Consider the following 14,818-nt stretch of genomic DNA (forward strand, 5'->3'; position numbering starts at 1 on the left):
CGAAGAGAACCCGAGGCTTCCCTACTTCCCCTGAAAGTCGCCGAAGACGGCTGAGTTACTGCTTCCCGAGCCTATGTAACTAGGTAGAACTGGGCTGTTGCCAGCGGAACGGCGATACAGGAGCAACACGAAGAGTTGTCTGTATTGTGGGACTCTTGGTCATTTTGTGTCCTTTTGTCCTTTAAAAAAGACCAAGCTCACTGGCAGGAGTGATTATTCTGGTGGGACATATGGAGAACTTTTCTGCTTCCCTTGCTCGCACCCCTTTTCATGCCATTCTGCTGTGGGGAAAGCATCATTGGCTGGAGTCCGTTCTGCCACGCCCATTGTCTGAAGTCAGCACAACCTGCCCTGGGACATCTTCCTGGGGGCTCGAAAGGTGCCATGGACCTCTCCGCCATTCCTGCAGAGTACCAGGACCTTCAGGAGGTGTTCAACAAGACCCAAGCAACTTCGCTTCGCCCACACCGACCACATGACTGCGGGATTGTCCTTCTTCCTAGCACCACTCAGCCCCGGGGATGACTGTACTCGCTTTTGGGACCGGAGACCAAGGCTATGGAGACCTAAATTGGGGACTCCCTAGCTGCAGGATCTATCCGTCCTTCATCCTCTCCCGCCGGTGCATGGTTCTTCTTTGTGGAGAAGAAGGACAAGACCCTGTGCCTGTGCATCAACTAACGGGGACTGGATGACATGACGGTGAAAAACCACTACCCGCTACCACTCATCTTCTCTGCCTTCAAGCCGCTCCAGGGGGCCACTGTGTTTTCCAAGCTGGATCTACGGAACTCCTACCATCTGGTGCGAATACGGGAGGGGGAGGAGTGGAAGACCGCCTTCAACACGGCCAGCGGCCACTACGAGTATTTGGTCATGCCATTTGGCCTCACCAACGCCCCTGCTGTGTTCAGCACTGGTAAATGATGTTCTCCGCGACATGTTAAAATGGTTCGTCTTCGTCTACATTGATGACATCATCGTCTTCACCTGCTCCCCCCAAGAACATGTGCTCCACGTCCGTCAGTTTCTTCAACAAATCCTGGAGAATCAGCTGTTTATTAAGGCAGTGAAATGCGAGTTCTATTGCTCCACCATCCCCTTTCTGGGGTACATCATCTCCGCTGGGAGTGTCCAGATGGATCCCAGGAAGGTGAGAGCGGTGGTGGATTGGCCCCAGCCTACGTTCATGGTGCAGCTGCAACGTTTCCTGGGGTTCACCAACTTTTATCGCTGCTTCACCCGGGGTTACAGCCCCCTGTTTTACCCTCTGTCAGCACTCACCTCTCCCAAGGTTCCGTTCACATGGTCCCCTGCTGCTGACCGGGCGTTCCGGGACCTCAAACACTGCATCACCACTGCTCCCATCTTTGTTCAACCTGACCCTTCCTGTCAGTTCATGGTGGAGAACGATGCTTCTGATGTAGGAATGGGGGTGGTCCTGTCCCAGCGTTCTGCCCTGGAACTGAAGCTACTTCCCTGCACCTTCTTCTCCCACCGCCTCAACGCCACAGAGAAAAACTACAATGTGGGGAATCGTGACCTTCTCGCAGTGAGGATGGTGTTGGAGGAATGGAGGCACTGGCTGGAAGGGGCAGAGCATCCATTCATTGAATGGACCGACCACAAAAACCTGGAGTATCTCCACACAGCCAAATGCCTCAACTCCAGGCAAGGCAGATGGGCCCTGCTGTTCACACGGTTCAACTTCTCCCTCTCATATCGGCCGGGATCCAAGAATGTCAAGCCGGATGCACTGTCTCACCACTATAGCCCCACGGCTATTACCCAGAGCCCGACACCATTCTGCCCACCTTGTGCCTGGCGACGGCATTCAGTTGGGGTATAGAGAAGCAGGTCCGGGAGGCGCAGCATTCCCAGCCGAACCCCAGCCGAACCCCAGTGTCCCTGACGTCTCTCATTTGTCACCGCTTGCATGGTTTATGCACAAAACAAGACTCATCGACTCCGGCTCGTTTCTTCCAACCTCTGCCTGTCCCTCACCATCCCTGGTCTCACATCTCCCTGGACGTTGTCACGGGGCTTCCCCCATCTGATGGCAACACCACCTCCAGGTATCGACGATTGACGGATCGCCACCGGACCCCGGCTCTCTGGTATCGTCTTGGGCAGAAGGTATGGCTGTCCACCCGGAATCTGCCCCTCCGGGTGGAATCCCACAATCTATACCCTCGGTTTATTGGCCTGTTTCCCATCTCCAAAATCATTAGCCCCTCTGCTGTTCGTCTTCTGTTGCCCTGGGCCTTCATATACATCCTACCTTTCATATGTGCAGAGTTAAACCCATGTCTCACAGCTCTTTGTCTCCTGTTTACTTCCACACTGTCTGCACCTGGGTCTTACCTTCAAACCTGATAATATGGTTGAATCATCATCATACACTACCGGTCAAAAGTTTTAGAACACCTACTCATTCAAGGTTTTTTCTTAATTTTTTACTATTTTTTGCATTGTAGAATAATAGTGAAGACATTAACACTATGAAATAACACATATGGAAACATGAAGTAACCAAAAAAGTGTTAAACAAAGATTCTTCAAAGTAGCCACCCTTCGCCTTGATGACAGCTTTGCACACTCTTGGCATTCTCTCAACCAGCTTCATGAGGAATATATATTATATTTGAGATTCTTCAAAGTAGGCACCCTTTGCTGAGGGTACCAAAAAATACTGCAGATATTTTTGGTACCCTCTCCCAGATCTGTGCCTCGACACAGTCCTGTCTCAGACCTCTACGGACAATTCCTTCAATCTCATGGCTTGGTTTTTGCTCTGACATGCACTGTCAACTGTAGACATTATATAAACAGGTGTGGCTTTCCAAATCATATCCAATCAACTGAATTTACCACAGGTGGACTCCAATCAAGTTGTAGAAAGATCTCAAGGATGATCAATGGAAACAGGATGCACCTGAGCTCAATTTTGAGTCTCAGAGCAAAGGGTCTGAATACTTATGTAAATAAGGTATTTCTGTTTATATAGGTTTAATACATTTGCAAACATTTCTAAAACCCTGTTTTTGCTTTGTCATTATGAGGTATTGTGTGTAGGTTGATGAGCGCAAAAAAAACAATTGAATCCTTTTTAGAATAAGACTGTAATGTAAAGAAATGTGGAAAAAGTCAAGGTGTCTGAATACTTTCCGAATTCACTGTAGCTCTGAATCCATGATATGGCAGAGGATGAAAAGTTTCCTTAACAACAGGTTATGGACAATAATATAAAAGGCTGCACTGAAATCTAACAGTACAGAAAATGAATGAAACAAGAATGATATAGAAGAATTCTACATACAGGTAGGAAGTGGATGCACTCCATGGAATTATTTTGTTAAGCTTCTTTTGTTTTATTTTCTAATCAAGTTAGAAGAATACCTCATTGAAGCCATACTTACTGTAGAAGTATTCATCCAGTAGTTTGTGCTTTTTAATAACATCCTGAGAATGAAGCTATTCATTAATACGTACATTTGACAGAAATCAATTGTCAATACACAGTGCACTAATTACAAACCAAAACAGATGAACCGAAAACCAGTATTGCATGTAATCATGAGTATAACATATATTTTTTAAATGGGGATTTTAAAAAGTGCAACGGATCTTAAATAGGATTAAAGAACATACACCATTTGATATATACTTTAAACCAGACATTACATGATTAACCTTCTCACACCTATATAATTCCTATTGCCATAGCAATCCATAGGCAACCCATTCAAATATGTAGAGGCTGCTGATGGGAGGATGGATCATAATAATGGCTGGAATGGAGTAAATGGAATGGTATCATGGTTGTGTTTGATACCAATACATTCTGTCCATTCCAGCCATTCCAGTCCTCCCCTCAGCGGCCTCCATCAGTGCGTATAGTCAACTCCTGATGATTGCACACTCTGTTTCAGTAGTGCAGTTAATTCATATACATTATTTTGACTTGCTCCAGATATATGCATGCTATGTCTGCATGCATGCTATATGCACACTCCAGTTAAGTGCATGTCTTCATGCTAGTCCAAGCGACTGCATACTGTACTGTACTGTTGGAGTTGGCTAACTTAGGTCTTAGAGATGGGTGTACACTAACATGTCACTTGCATCTACAGTAGGGAATATCAAACTGTTGACAAACTGCACACATTTCATACACAACAAATAAACAGTATTAATCTCAGTAACAATACAAAATGTATTACCTTGCTCTAGTCTTTACTCCCTGTTAAGATCACATCTATATGTCCAGTTAAAAACGTTTAAGGCAAGGCAAGCAGTAAATCTACAACAATAGATGCAAAAGTAAAAAAAATATTGAATACCTTGAGAATCTCTATAGGGAGATCACACACAGTGAAGAGGAATCTTTACATTACTAAAACTCTTCTGAATAACTTATTTACAGAGAAAGCCAGCTCCTCGTGTGTGTAGAACAGGGATGTGCAACTGGCTACCTTTTTTTTTAGAATACACAAGGCGCAATTTTCGAAATGTGGTTGTGCCCACGTGGGTACGCAGACCCGCGAGTAACTACGGCCCCTCATGATGAGTTCAGATTTTTAGTGGGCCTACGCCCATCAAGGTTGGCCATCCCTGGTGTAGAATATTTTGTACGATGTGAGTCATTATGGTGATAATTGGGATCTATTCTCTGTGTGTGTAGCCTGTGTGATATCAGTTCTCTCACTGTGTTGGAGTTGAGTGTGCATAGACAACCCAGCAGAGGGCACTGTTCTGTGTTTGTGGCATTATTTCCCCATCCTTTCTATTCCTCTGTAGATCTTAGGAAACATATTGCACTTGTCCCAGACCAGCAGCCATTATGAAAGCACTGGAACCACTGATCTTGAATAGAATGTTCTAGAATTCAGAATCTTCTTGTGATCATCCTGCTGTCAATCATCCTGTAAGGGTCATGTCCTCTAGCCTACAGACACTCCTCTTTCACATACAGGATCTCATGGGCTGAACTAGGGACCTTAAAGACAGTTAGACAGAGACAGATAGTAAATGGCGAGTGTGTGTGTGTGTGTGTGTGTGTGTGTGTGTGTGTGTGTGTGTGTGTGTGTGTGTGACAACAAGCACAGCAATATTCCAGCACCTGGTTGACTCCTCCCACCACCAGCAAGCGGTCCCTGATGACGATGGACGAGGCAGAGCATCGCGCCATTGCCATGGGAGCCAGTCTCTCCCACTTCCTCTTCTGAGGGTGGAAGGCTTCCACTGTGTTCAGAACTGAAGGCTGGTGACCTGGGGACCACGCACGGTCATCATACGGTGTTCATACAGTCAATATACAGTGCATTCGATAGTACATTATTCAGACCCCTTGATTTTTTCCACATTTGCTACGTACCAGCCTAATTCTAAAATTTAAAAAATAAAAATCTCCAATCTACACTCAATACCCCATAATGACAAAGCAAAAACCTTTTTTGACTATATTCTACATTGTAGAATAATAGTGAAGACATCAAAACTATGAAATAACACATATGGAATCATGTAGTAACCAAAAAAGTGTTAAACAGATCAAAATATACTTTATATTTGAGATTCTTCAAAGTAGCCACCCTTTGCCTTGATGAAAGCTTTGCACACTCTTGGCATTCTCTCAACCATCTTCATGAGGTAGTCACTTGGAATGCAATTCCATTAACAGGTGTATCTTGTTAAAAGTTAATTTGTGGAATTTCTTTCCTTAATGCATTTGAGCCAATCAGTTGTGTTGTGACAAGGTAGGGGTGGTATACACAAGATATTTGGTAAAAGACCAAGTCCATTTATGACAATAACAGCTCAAATAAGCAAATAGAAACAACAGCCCATCATGACTTTAAGACATGAAGGTCAGTCAATTTGGAAAATGTCAAGAACTTTGAAAGGTTCTTCAAGTGCAGTCACAAAACCCATCAAGCGTTATGATGAAACTGGCTCTCATGAGGACTGCCACAGGAAAGGAAGACCCAGAGTTACCTCTGCTGCAGAGGATAAGTTCATTAGAGTTAACTGCACCTCAGATTGCAGCCTAAATAAATGCTTCACAAAGTTCAAGTAACAGACAAATCTCAACATCAACTTTTCAGAGGAGACTACATGAATCAGGCCTTCGTGGTCTAATTGCTCCAAAGAAACCACTACCAAAGGACACCAATAATAAGAAAATACTTGCTTGGGCCAAGAAACACGAGCAATGGACATTAGACCGCTGGAAATCTGTCCTTTGGTCTGATGAGTCCAAATTGGAGATTTTTGGTTCCAACCGCCGTGTCTTTGTGAGACGCAGAGTTGGTGAACGGATGATCTCCACATGTCTGGTTCCCACCGTCAAGCATTGAGGAGAAGGTGTGATGATGTGGGGTTGCTTTGCTGGTGACACCGTCAGTGATTTATTTAGAATTCAAGGCAAACTTAACCAGCATGGCTCCACAGCATTCTGATGCGATACGCAAACCCATCTGGTTTGTGCTTCGTGGGACTATCATTTGTTCAACACGACAATGACCCAAAACACACCTCCAGGCTGTGTAAGGGCTATTTGACCAAGAAAAAGAGTGATGGAGTGCTGCATCAGATGACTTGGCCTCCACAATCACCCAACCTCAACCCAGTTGAGATGGTTTGGAATGAGTTGACCGCAAAGTGAAGGAAAAATAGCCAACAAGTGCTCAGCATATGTGGGAACTCCTTCAAGACTTTTGGAAAAGCATTCCTCATGAAGCTGGTTGAGAGAATGCCAAGAGTGTGCAAAGCTGTCATCAAGGTGAAGGGTGGCTACTTTGAAGAATCTTTGTTTTACACCTTTTTGGTTACTACATGATTCCATGTGTTATTTCATAGTTTGGATGTCTTCACTATTATTCTACTATTATTCTACAAGGTACAAATCTGTCGTTCTGCCCCTGAACAGGCAGTTAACCCACTGTTCCTAGGCCGTCATTGAAAATAAGAATTTGTTCTTAACTGACTTGCCTGGTTAAATAAAGGTAAATAAAAATAAACAATGCAGAAAATAGTGAACATAAATAAAAACCCTTGAATGAGGCTGTGTGTCCAAACTTTTGACTGGTACTGTAAGTATTCAGACCCTTTACTCAGCACTTTGGCAGCGATTACGGCCTAGAGTCTTCTTGGGTATGACTTTACATGTTTGGCACAACTTTATCTGGGGAGTTTCTCCCATTCTTCTCTGCAGATCCTCACAAGCTCTGTCAGGTTGGATGGGGAGCGTCGCTGCAGAGGCATTTTCAGGTCTCTCCAGAGATGTTCAATCGGGTTCAAGTCCGGGCTCTAGCTTGGCCACTCAAGGACATTCAGAGACTTGTCCTGAAGCCACTCCTGCGTTGTCTTGGCTGTGTGCTCAGGGTCTTTGTCCAGTTGGAAAGTGAACCTTTGCCCCAGTCTGAGGTCCTGAGCACTCTGGAGCAGGTTTTCATCAAGAATCTCTCTGTACTTTGCTCCGTTCATCTTTCCCTCAGTCCTGACTAGTCTCCCAGTCTCTGTCACTGAAAAACATTCCCACAGCACAATGCTGCCACCACAATGCTTCACCGTGAAGATGGTGCCAGGTTTCCTCCAGGCGTGACGTTTGGCATTCAGACCAAAGAGTTCAATCTTGGTTTCATCAGACCAGATAATCTTGTTTCTCATGTTCTGAGAGTCCTGTCAAGCGGGCTGTCATTTACTGAGGAGTGGCTTCTGTCTTCTGTCTGGCCCTCTACCATAAAGGCCTGTTTGGTGGAGTGCTGCAGAGATGGTTGTCCTTCTGAAAGGTTCTCCCATCTCTACAGAGGAACTCTAGAGTTCTGTCAGAGTGACCATCGAGTTCTTACTCAAATCACGTCCAAACCTCTCTGACCTTTTTTGGTACCCTTTCCCAGATGTGTGCCTCGACACAATCCTGTCTCGGAGCTCTATTGACAATCCCTTCGACCTCATGGCTTGGTTTTTGCTCTGACATGCACTGTCAACTGTGGGACTTTATATAGACCGGTGTGTGCCTTTCCAAATCATGTCCAATCAATTTACCACAGGTGGACTCCAATCAAGTTGTAGAAACATCTCAAGGATGATCAATGGAAACAAGATGCACCTAAGCTCAATTTTCGAGTCTCATAGCAAAGGGTCTGAATACTTATGTAAATAAGGTATTTCTGTTATTTTGTTTTTATAAAATAGCAAAAGTTTCTAAAAACCTGTTTGACTTTGTTAACATGGGGTATTGTGTGTAGATTGATGAGTATTTTTTAAAATGTATTTAATCCATTTTACAATAAGGTTGTAGCGTAACAAAATGTGGAAAAAGTAAAGGGGTCTGAATACTCTCTGAATGCACTGTATGGTCATCACACATTGTCATGACCAACTAACGTTCAACAAAAACACACATATATGAGCACATATACACACACATTCACACTCCCTCACCGAGTCCTCCTGCTACGACCATCCTGCCCCTGAGGAAAGATGAGGCAAAGTCAGCCCTCTTAGTCTTCATGGCCACCGTGTCCTCTGACTTCAACCACAACCCTGGAGGGAGACAGGAGAGGACGATGTCAGAGAGTGTGTGTGTGTGTGTGTGTGTGTGTGTGTGTGTGTGTGTGTGTGTGTGTGTGTGTGTGTGTGCATGCGTGTGTGTGTGTGTGCGTGTGTGTGCAAGTGTAAACCCCATTTTAATGAGGGTGGGGGAGGCAGGGAAGTGTGTATACAATCAACTTTGACCACTGCATAAAACTACAGCAAGGTGACAATTTTATTTTTTCCATTTGTTTTTCAATTCTGCAAGTTACAATTTGGTGTGTGCCTGAATGCTGGTGGCACCACAACTCAATAAGAAATACTGTGTGCACCTTGAATACAAATGTCCACACACACACCAAGCTACCAGGTCATGGCCCCAGATATTGGAAATAAGAAAATAGGGTACATTTCCTGTAAAACCATCCAATCTGAACACTTCAATTGCTTCAAAGGAGAAAAACAAGTTATTTTCCTCCTGCAGTCTGGCAGGGGATGACTATTACAGTAAATTGGCATATTATTTACAGTTCTACTTAGGCAAACATTTGTGCTACTAAAGACAGTGAAACTATTTCAGAGAAACAGCGACTAGGGAGATTTTTTTCTTTTTCAAAGACTCTTTTAAAGCTTTTATGTTGTCTGTAAGAAACCCAAGCCTGCGTGAGTTTAGTGTCTCTGACTTCACAATCAGCTCCACAGAGAGAGAGGAAGAGAAATACAGAGAGAGAAAGAGAGGGAGACACAGAGAGACATAGAGACGAAAACATAACCAGAGCAGATAAAAGCACTTTGTTAATGAACTGTTGCCAATCCAGCCCATATTTGAGCTTGAAAGGGAATAAGGCAGAGCACAGCTGGCGACGGGCACACTGCTCTGCGACTCACTGCCAGGGCCTTTGTTGTTGAAGTGTTGGCTGGCTGGCACTCTCAGGGGCTTCCTCCAAATAACTTTTTAAAACATATCATATTCAGCACTAAGTTCCCTTTTTCCTTCAGATTCAGAGGGAGGGGCACACACTAACGCACTAGCGGGAAGAACGGTTCAGAGAGTTTAGTTGCTCTACTACAGATAGCTGAACTAGAAGGGACTGGAGATATTGCAGTTGTGTAGTTAATGTATGTGCTGGGCTGTGTGTGAGTGTATCTTGTATACAGAGAGTGTGCATTAGTGTGATGTATTTTCTACAGTTTTGTAGAGGCTTTGGTAGTTAGTGGTTTTCCATTGAACAGATCATGATGAGCTACAGTCAGACATGGAGAACCCAATTCTGGATACTAGAAAATTCGGTGCTCTAATTTGTTAGGAGTTATGTCATATTACACAATGTCTGTCTTTGTATATTGGAGTCATTTTAATATTCTACTTTTATCAATGTCATCTACACTCAGTGGCCAGTTTATTATTAGGTACACCCATCTAGTATTGGGTCTGACCCCCCTTTGTCTCCAGAACAGCCCAAATTCTCTGGGGCAAGAAAACGTTGCTCAATTGCAATCAAGGTACTTAATGTGTGCCAGGAAAACATTCCATACACCATTACACCACCACCAGCCTGTGCCGTTGACACAAGGCAGGATGGGGCCATGGACTCATGCTGCTTATGCCAAATCCTGACTCTGCCATCAGCATGGCACAACAGGAACGGGGATTCAATGGACCAGGGAATGTTTTTCCACTCCTCAACAGGAGTGGAACCTGGTATGATCTGCAATAGCCCATCTGTGACAAGGGTTGTGCGCTCTGAGATGCCGTTCTGCACACCACTATTCTGCGCCGTTATTTGCCTGCCTGTTAGCTTGCACGATTCTTGCCATTTTCCTTCGACATCTCATTAACAAGCTGTTTTCTCCCACAGGACTTCCTTGTTGTTGCTATTTTGCACACACATTTTCTGTCAACATTCTGTCAACATTCTGTCAAGACATTGGATTCTAGGTCAATCCAGAGCCATATATTCAGATATCTAAATAAATGTCTCCTGGGTAAATCTAACAATGAGTGAGCTACAGAGTATAATATCCCAGTGTGAGAGTTGCAGACAGCATGACCATCTGTGGAGGAAGGCAGATAATAACACAATCTGTTTCTGAATCCTGTAATTTAAACACCTCCCTCCCTCCTCACTGTAGCTCATCTCCCATCTCATCTCCACTTAGATTAGATTGGGAGGGGGAGTGAATGGGCCTTATTGTTTATTGTTTACTGTGTGTGTGAGTGATGAGTGTGTGTGTGTGAGGGCCTTATTTGTGTGTGTGTGTGTGTGTGTGTGTGTGTGTGTGTGTGTGTGTGTGTGTGTGTGTGTGTGTGTGTGTGTGTGTGTGTGTGTGAGGAGGAAGGTATGGAGGAAGGTAGAGTAAATGTCTATCTGATATCTCTGGAGTAAAACCCAGCCAGCCTGCCAGTTGGCCAGACAGACATTCTCACCGTGGTGTTAGATTAGTATTCAGACTCCCACTGCTTCTTTCATTTGGCTTCGACTGGTAAAAATAGAAAAATCTAAATGCGTGACAAAACACCCTATTGTTTGAAATGACTTGACTTGAAATGATTTTTTACCTGGGTATGGCTCTTACTTTTCTCTTCCTGGTCTCTTTTCAATTTGACCATTTGATATTCATTTTCTGTGAGACAGAAGATAAGTCGTTTTTTGAGGTGTGTGTGTGTGTGTATGCAGCATGCACCTAGCTTTTATTTGGAGAGAAATATAACTTTATTGTGTACCTGGAGAGGAAATCAGTGCACTTAAATGCATATGTATGTGTCTTGTGTATGTGTTTTTTTGTGCTTCTTACCCTGGTTAGTATCAAAGATGTTGACATTCTTGGTGAACTTGGAGCTCTGGTGGCCCCCTCCCTTCCTTAGCCCCCCCAGCAGACACAGCCTCCCTGAACTGTCCCAGAACACGCCACCGTACGAACGTTTACACGGCATGTTGGGTAGTGTACTCCAGGAGCGTGTCTCTGAATCAAATACCTCAAAGACCTTCAACGTGCGCTTACACTGACGCCCACCTAAAAAGAACACACACACACACACTTAGTATACACATTACACGTGCAAACTGTCAAACACGCACACAAGCATGAACAGACACCCAAACACGCACACAAGCATGAACAGACACCCAAACACGCACACAAGCATGAACAGACACCCAAACACGCACACAAGCATGAACAGACACCCAAACACGCACACAAGCATGAACAGACACCCAAACACGCACACAAGCATGAACAGACACTCAAACACGCACACAAGCATGAACAGACACCCAAACACGCACACAAGCATGAACAGACACCCAAACACGCACACAAGCATGTACAGACACCCAAACACGCACACCCTTTACTTACCTGCCACATAGATCTTGTTGCCCAGTAGGTGTGCTGTAGCATCATATCGCGGTGTGGGCATAGGGGGCAGTAGTGCCCACACATTCTTCCTCAGGTCATACTGCTGTAGTATACTACGAGGGAGCAGGTCTGAACCCATACCACCCACTGCCAACGCACGCCCATCTACAGAGAAGGGTGAGAGAGAGAAAGGTGGAGGAGTGAGAGTGAGAAACTAAGCCATTAACATGGATCTGGCCATGTACAGAATGCAAGTATAAATGTCCTTGTGTCACCCCCCACCCTACATACCTTTCACAGCGACAGCCACCTCCCACCCTACACACTTTTCACAACGACCACCCCCCACCTATACACCTTTCACAACGACAGCCACCCCCCCACCTACACACCTTTCACAGCGACAGCCACCTCCTACCAAACACACCTTTTACAGTGACGGCCACCCCCATCAGTGCTTCTCTGAGGGCGCTCCTCTTCCTCCACCTCCCCTCCTCTGTGTTGTACACCTCCACAACCTTGAGAGGGCGCTGGTCCTCCCCCACACCACCGACCACCAGGATCTGCTTGCCCAGCACCGCCACTGCCGCACCCGCCCGAGGGGTGGGCATGGGGGGCAAGCTTAGCCACTGGTCCCCCTGAAAACAACAAAAAAGTGTAATTAATTACATGGTCGATTAGTCCTGTGTAAATGTTTGAACCGATGCGTTCTGTGTTTAATCCTGTGTGCGTTGTGTGTTTGTGTGCGTGTGGGTCGTGTGTTTGTGTGTGTGTGTGTGTGGGTTGTGTGGGTTGTGTGTGTGTGTGTGTGTGTGTGTGTGTGTGTATGTGTGTGTGTGTGTGCGTGCAGGTGTGTATGCTCCAACCTACCTCTGGAGAGTAGAGTTCCAGGGCTGGGGAGGGCCTCCCTGCAGCATCACAGCCCCCCAGCATGTACATCTGCCCCCCCACCTCCGCCAGGGAGTGGTAGACACGCCCGCTTGGCAGCCGAGCCAGGCTCTGCCAGTGGAACTCCAAGGCCGAGGGCACAGACATCTATATCTCGGACCAGGGAGGGGACGGGTTGCTGGGGGAGAGGTGAGGGAGAGGTGGGTCCAGGAAACCAGAGATGGAGATGGACAGGGTTAGCACCCCTGGGTATAGTGCCGTGTCAACGGGAAGAGTCGAGAGAGTGGTGTTGTCAGGAGATCCAAAGAACTAGGTGGAGGACCAGAGATAGTGGATGGAGCAAGGTCAGCAAAGCCCAACCGGAGGCTCTTTCCCTGGAGTTGACCACCGGCTCGTACTAGGTCCTGGAGGAAATGAGAGGGAAGGATGGTTGGTATGGAACAGGAAAGACAAAGTAATATAATCCAATAGAAGAGTACTTATCTAAGTTCCCACTGACTCAGAATAATATGGTCATTTAGCAGATGCTTCTAATCAAAGCAACCTACAGCTATTTACTATTGAATAGATTGGATGTTCTGTTGTGGCCTTTGGCTGTATGTGTGTGTGTGTGTGTGTGTGTGTGTGTGTCATGGCCCTCTTTAGCTGTGTACACAATCAGGATGAATTGGGCTTTACAAGCAGAGGAAAACATCCATCAGTAACCAGGCAACCAGCCTTCCCTTCCCCACATCCCCCTCCCTCTTCCTCCTCTCTCTCCGTGTCTAGTTATTGCCTGTAACCTATTTCTTCTACCCACACAGACAGTGTGACTGAGCAGCAGCAGCCGCATGGTGGATCAGCTCAGTGTTCTCTCATAGTCCGAAAGCATCTGGTCGTCACAGTGGTGGCACAGAACTACTCGTTTCTTCTAAGTGGAGATTTTTTATTTTCTCCCTCACTCACCTGTCCTTCTCCTCATTTGAATTCCATGCTGTCACTGCCACTCGTTCCCTGGAGACCAACCTCTTGACATCTGCCTTCAAGTAATTTCTTTCCAACTCTGTTTCCCCCTTCTTGCCTCTTTTGACCTCACCCTTTGCCAGTCCCTTCCCACATACAAGGCTGGCAATATGCTTGACCTCATCTTTACAAGATGCTGTTCGCCTACTAATCTCACTGCAACCCCCTCCACGTCTCTGATCACTATTTTCCTTTTCTGTCTGCCTTTCCTCCAACCCTAGCCACTCAGCTCCTACCCAGATGGTCATGCACCATGTCGCAATCTTCACTCTCTCTCTCCCACTACTTTCTCCTCATTTATCCTATCATCTCTCCCTTCTGCTAAACCCTTCTCCCTCCTCTCTCCTGATTCTGCCTCTTCAACCCTACTCTCATCACTTCCCGCATCCTATGACTCGCACTGTCCCCTTTCCTCCTACCCGTCCTGGCCCTCCCCTCCTGAAACATTGTCTGAGTGACTCACTGCTTCCAGAACAGGGTTGCGGGCAGCTGAGTGAAAATGTAGGGAAACTACATTTCCAGAGGACCTATCAACCTTCCACTCCCTCCTCTCTACCTTCTGTTGCTCTGTATGCGCTTTGTATCACTCTAAATTATAACCTTCTGTCTCTAACCTGAGAAAACTCTTTTCCACCTTCTCCTCCCTCCTTCATCCTCCGCCCCTCCCTTTCCCTCCTCCCTCTCTGCGGACGACTTTGTCAACCTCTTTGAAAAGAAGTTTAACGACATCTGCTCCTCATTCACTCAGCCTATTGAATCCGCTGTTCACTCTCACACAGAACTACCCTGCACCTTGACCTCTTTCTCCCCTCTCTCTCCAGATGAAATCTTGCGACTAGCGAGGTCCGTCCACCCGAGAACCTGCCCACTTGACCCCATCACCTCTTCCCTTCCCTGGAGACTTTCTCCCATTCCTCACTTTCCTCATCAACTTATCCCTGACGACTGGCAGTCATTCCCCTTTAAAAAACAACAACACTCTGACTCAAACTACAGACCGGTATTCCTTCTTTCTTTTCAAAACACT

At 45.8% G+C, this 14,818-nt stretch overlaps 1 protein-coding gene across 2 annotated transcripts in view; it reads right to left on the reverse strand.

Moving 5' to 3' along the window:
• Window positions 1-3,564: 3,564 nt before the first annotated feature.
• LOC112254534 (kelch domain-containing protein 8A-like) overlaps window positions 3,565-14,818 on the reverse strand; it is a 21,616-nt gene continuing 10,362 nt past the window's right edge. The window contains exons 1-8 of one of the 2 annotated variants that reach the window (XM_042324434.1): window positions 13,735-14,407; window positions 12,772-13,193; window positions 12,329-12,539; window positions 11,902-12,066; window positions 11,335-11,553; window positions 8,449-8,550; window positions 5,123-5,271; window positions 3,565-4,999 (exon numbers count right to left, since the gene is read on the reverse strand). In XM_042324434.1, coding sequence (XP_042180368.1) covers window positions 4,949-4,999; window positions 5,123-5,271; window positions 8,449-8,550; window positions 11,335-11,553; window positions 11,902-12,066; window positions 12,329-12,539; window positions 12,772-12,936 — 1,062 coding nt within the window. In that variant the 5' untranslated portion in view covers window positions 12,937-13,193; window positions 13,735-14,407 and the 3' untranslated portion in view covers window positions 3,565-4,948. Of the gene's footprint in view, window positions 5,000-5,122; window positions 5,272-8,448; window positions 8,551-11,334; window positions 11,554-11,901; window positions 12,067-12,328; window positions 12,540-12,771; window positions 13,194-13,734; window positions 14,408-14,818 lie in introns of those variants that run through there. The other variant, XM_042324435.1, reaches the window with a different exon arrangement.

This window comes from Oncorhynchus tshawytscha, linkage group LG07, assembly GCF_018296145.1.
Source record: "Oncorhynchus tshawytscha isolate Ot180627B linkage group LG07, Otsh_v2.0, whole genome shotgun sequence".
Lineage (NCBI taxonomy): Eukaryota > Metazoa > Chordata > Actinopteri > Salmoniformes > Salmonidae > Oncorhynchus > Oncorhynchus tshawytscha.